This window comes from Mastomys coucha, unplaced genomic scaffold (genome assembly GCF_008632895.1).
Source record: "Mastomys coucha isolate ucsf_1 unplaced genomic scaffold, UCSF_Mcou_1 pScaffold21, whole genome shotgun sequence".
NCBI lineage: Eukaryota > Metazoa > Chordata > Mammalia > Rodentia > Muridae > Mastomys > Mastomys coucha.
The window spans coordinates 133,699,366-133,703,450 of record NW_022196904.1 but is presented as its reverse complement, the minus strand read 5'-3'; the positions used below and the strand labels follow the sequence as shown (position 1 = coordinate 133,703,450).

Sequence of the window (4,085 nt, the reverse complement as noted above, 5' to 3'; positions counted from 1 at the left end):
GACGCCCCCTGCATCCCCTAGTCCTCAGCCAGCTGAAGACAGACCACCCTCCAGCCCCATCTATGAGGTGGGTAGTCGTGTGGCCACTCGGCTGCCCTAGGGTCTTTCAGACTTCTGACACCTTCCTCTTCTGTGTTCTTGGAGCAAGGTGTCCTCCGCCCACCTCAGGTTGGTTGTTCTCACCTTTAGGCAGCCCAGAGCACATGGCTTTCCTCCCTGTGGCTTCTGGGAGGTCCGTCAATGCTGCATGCTCAGTATTTTGGTTGTACTGCCGTGCTCCCTCTGGAATGAACTTTCCCTTGGCCCTAAGACAATGTCCTCCTTCCTTAGTCCCTTGAGCACTTCTCTGGTCCTTGTGGCCTCCTCACATGAAGCTTTGTGGAGTCCTTGCTTCATTCCTGCTTCAAGTCTCCCATACTCTGCATGGACTCAGGGCTCCCTCACTGAAGTAAGCCCCTCTGCCCACAGCCACATCCCACAGTTCCAGCCAGTCCTCATGTTCTGCCTTTCCATTAGCTAGGTAACATTGTTCATGGGTTCTAGTGTGGACATGGATCATGACCTACTTGCCACCAGGATTCCCTCTCTTACTTGCCCTGCATGGCAGTCAGCATTTCCTTGTGAGACTTCTCAGTGGATATGACCTTGTAGCAAGTGGTCCAACCAACAGAGGCATGCCTACATAGTCATACTTCCTGTTGGGCCAGGCGCTGGAACACTGGCTCTTTGTTGAGGCTGGCTAGGGACAGGGACAGGCCCTGTGTCTGGCAGATCAGCTGGGACCAGGAGTAAGGGAAGTACCTAAAGAACCTTGGTGGGAAGATGGGCAGGATCCAGTGTCGAGGGCCACAGCAGGGGCCGGTTGTTAGCACTGCAGTAGGCTCTGCCTGCCACCATCTTGCCACGTGGGACCCCTCCTGGCCCTGAGTGATCTCCTTGGGCTGTGGCAGCTTGCTCTGCCTGGCTACCCTCCACAGGGAGCCCTGCCCCCACTCCCTGTGCATGAAGCTTCCATTTGGGCTTTGTTTTGTCTGACCATGAAGGTCACTTGTGAGCGGGGCTCTTCTGTCTGTGGTGATAGTGTGAGAGATGCCTGTGTGCCTCTCCCCAGGATGCAGCTCCGTTCAAGGCCGAGCCAAGCTACCGGGGTAGCGAGCCTGAGCCTGATTACAGCACTGAGCCTGTAGGTGTTCCTGAGGCCGGCAGCCAGCAAAGCCTACCCTACACGTCAGAGCCTGTGTACGAGTCCACAGACCCTCCTGGCCACTACCAAGCAGGTACTGGAGCCCACTCTAGCCATGCCCAGGGTTCCTGAGAAGTCCTCCCCTCCAGTGTGCTCCTCGAAGAGGGTTGGCCTGCTATCTGATTGCCAGGAATGTGAGTTCTGTGTCCCCACTGGATAGGAGGAGATTAGATGCAGTGCTGTATCCTGCAGTCCTGGGAAGGGCCATTCTGAGCTGCATGGATGGTTAAGGCTGTAGTGGGTGTCTGCTGGCCTGGTGAGTCCTCCCATGGAGGGCTCTGCAGATGAACCAGTGCTCAGCAGATAGACAGCGAGGCTCCATGTTTACTTGGAGAATGAGGTTACAATAAGACACTAGACCACTGCAGCAGTGTGGGGTGGGTGCCGAGCACCTCAGCTGCTTTTAGCCTGAGAGGCCCAGGGCAGCCTTTGGTGCCAAACCTCCATTGCTCTGGCATTCTTCCTCTTGAATTTGTGACATCAGACGTTTTTGGGGTTTGTGTGTGTGTGTGTTTGTTTGTTTGTTTTTTCAGTCTCTGCCTTAGTCACTGTTCTATTGATGTGAAAAGACACTGTGACCAAGGCATTTCTTATAAGGCATTTAATTGGGGCTTGCTTACAGTTTCAGAGGCTTAGTCCATTATCATCATGGCAGGGAACATGGCGGCAGGCATGGCAGCATGATGCTGAAAGAGTTGAGAGTTATGTCCTGATCCTCAGGCAGGTGGGGAGGGGCAATATAGGTCTGCTTGGGCTTTTGAAACCTCAAAGCCCACTCCCAGTGACACATTTCCTCCAACGAGGCCACACCTCCTAATCCTTCTAATCCTTTCAAATAGTGCTGCACCCTGTTAACTAAGCATTCAGATATATGGAGGCCATTCTTATTCATACCACCAGTCTCATTTAGTCTGTAGCCCAGGCTGGCCTACATGTTACTTGTCCATGTGGCCATACTTCTTTGTATGTGTCAGAGTTGGTGTCTCAGCTCTTCTCTTGAAAGCCAAGACCTGTCGTAGTCAGGTTTTCTACTGATGTGATGAAACACAATGACAAAAGCAGTTGGGGAAGAAAGGGTTTATTCAGCTTACATGTACACATCACTGTCCATTACTGAAGGGAGTCAGGAACTCAATTGGGGCAGGAATCTGGAGGTAGGAGCTGATGCAGAGGCCATGGAGGGGAGGATCACCCCACTTGTTTATGGAACTTGGCATCACTAGCCCAGGGATGGTACCACCCACATCTACTGAGCCCTCCCCATCAATCACTAAGTAAGAAAATGTCTTATGAGTGGTTTTTGTTTTTGTTTTTGTTTTCCCCTTTTTTTGTGAAGATAGGATTTCTCTATGTAGCTCTGGCTGACCTAGAACTCACTCTGCAGGTGAGGCTGGCCTTGAACTCAGAGATCTGCCTGCCTCTGTCTCCCAGTAAAGGCGTGCATCACCAGCACCTGGCTAAGTCTTTTTGTTTCTAGGAGGTATCAGGTCCCTCCATCCCAATACCTGCCACATAGGAACCCCCGCTGACGTGAAGAGGCCTCTCTTTTAGCAGGTTTCCCATTAGTCCTTGGGCAGTGTGTTTGTGGGGCCTGGCCGTTGCTCAGCAGTTCTGCTTTATTACAGAGGATGACACCTACGATGGGTATGAGAGTGACCTGGGCATCACAGCCATCGCCCTGTATGACTACCAGGCTGGTAAGGCACTGATCGTGGCCTTCGGGCACACATGTTCCCACCCAGGGTGAAGTTCCCAGCCACGTCCCTCCTGAGACCAGTTCTGGGAAGGAATACAGGGCTATTTTATGCTTGCTTTTGAACCAGGGTCTGTTACCCAGTCTGACCTAGAACTCCCAGGCTTAAACAATCGTGCCTCAATGTTTTCAGTGCCTGACACCTTAGGTGGACTTTACAACTTCTACAGTACATCTTGAAGTAACTTTACAAGTGTTACCTGGGATGATGTCAGAGATGCCCCTGTCTGTGCCTGTCTCTCATCTTCTGGATCCTTGGGGTCTAACGCTGCAGAGCCCCCTTAGTCACAGACCCACTGTACAGGCTGCGGACAGACTCCACAGGGACATCTCCCACGCTCCAGTGACGATGCCACACACAGGAGGACTTAGAACCAGTGTGGACCCTCTCTTTCATGTCAGCACTTCAGTCCTCCTGGCTTAGAGCCTTATTACTTGAGCCCTGTTTTATAGGATGCGTGGCTGGGACTCCCTCAAGTCCTCAGGCCTCCAGGCTCAGATGGAGAGGTCCACTAGTCCCTTCTCTTCCTGAACAGAGACCTGGCATGTATTTCCTGTACACATGTGGGTTCTATGACTTTTGGGCCATCACCTCAAGTCTCTCTAGAGTTTTTGTATAACCTTAGCAGCTCTTCAGCAGCCCTCTGCATTGCCCTCCTTGTCATGTGTCTAACAGTGAAGGCCTTCTCCCCAGCCCTCTCCCCGCCGGGTGGGTGTTTTGGTCTCAGTCTTGATGTCTTTCACCTGGTCAGGTGACGATCCCATCTGAGTCTCTTTCTGCTCTCCCTCCCTAGCTGGCGATGATGAGATCTCCTTTGATCCTGATGACATCATCACCAACATAGAAATGATTGACGATGGCTGGTGGCGTGGGGTGTGCAAGGGCAGATATGGGCTCTTCCCGGCCAACTATGTGGAGCTGCGGCAGTAGGGCGGCCACCCAGAGCCTACAGGCACCAGCACAGGGTTCACACTACAGAGCATCTGCGTGTGTTTGAGTTGGTTTCTGCTTCCGTTTCTATTTTTGTTCTTTTTTTCTGAAGGTGGGGAGGGGAATATTCATATTGCCTTTATATTTAATATGTCTGC

At 52.2% G+C, this 4,085-nt stretch overlaps 1 protein-coding gene across 1 annotated transcript in view; it reads left to right on the top strand.

Moving 5' to 3' along the window:
- Cttn (cortactin) overlaps positions 1-3,999 on the top strand; it is a gene marked incomplete at its 5' end in the record, with an annotated part of 27,930 nt that extends 23,931 nt beyond the window's left edge. Inside the window, 4 exons of the mRNA XM_031384965.1 lie at positions 1-67; positions 1,112-1,277; positions 2,869-2,940; positions 3,791-3,999. Of these exons, the coding sequence (XP_031240825.1) occupies positions 1-67; positions 1,112-1,277; positions 2,869-2,940; positions 3,791-3,927 (442 nt within the window). The remainder of the gene's footprint in view (positions 68-1,111; positions 1,278-2,868; positions 2,941-3,790) is intronic.
- Positions 4,000-4,085: the final 86 nt, after the last annotated feature.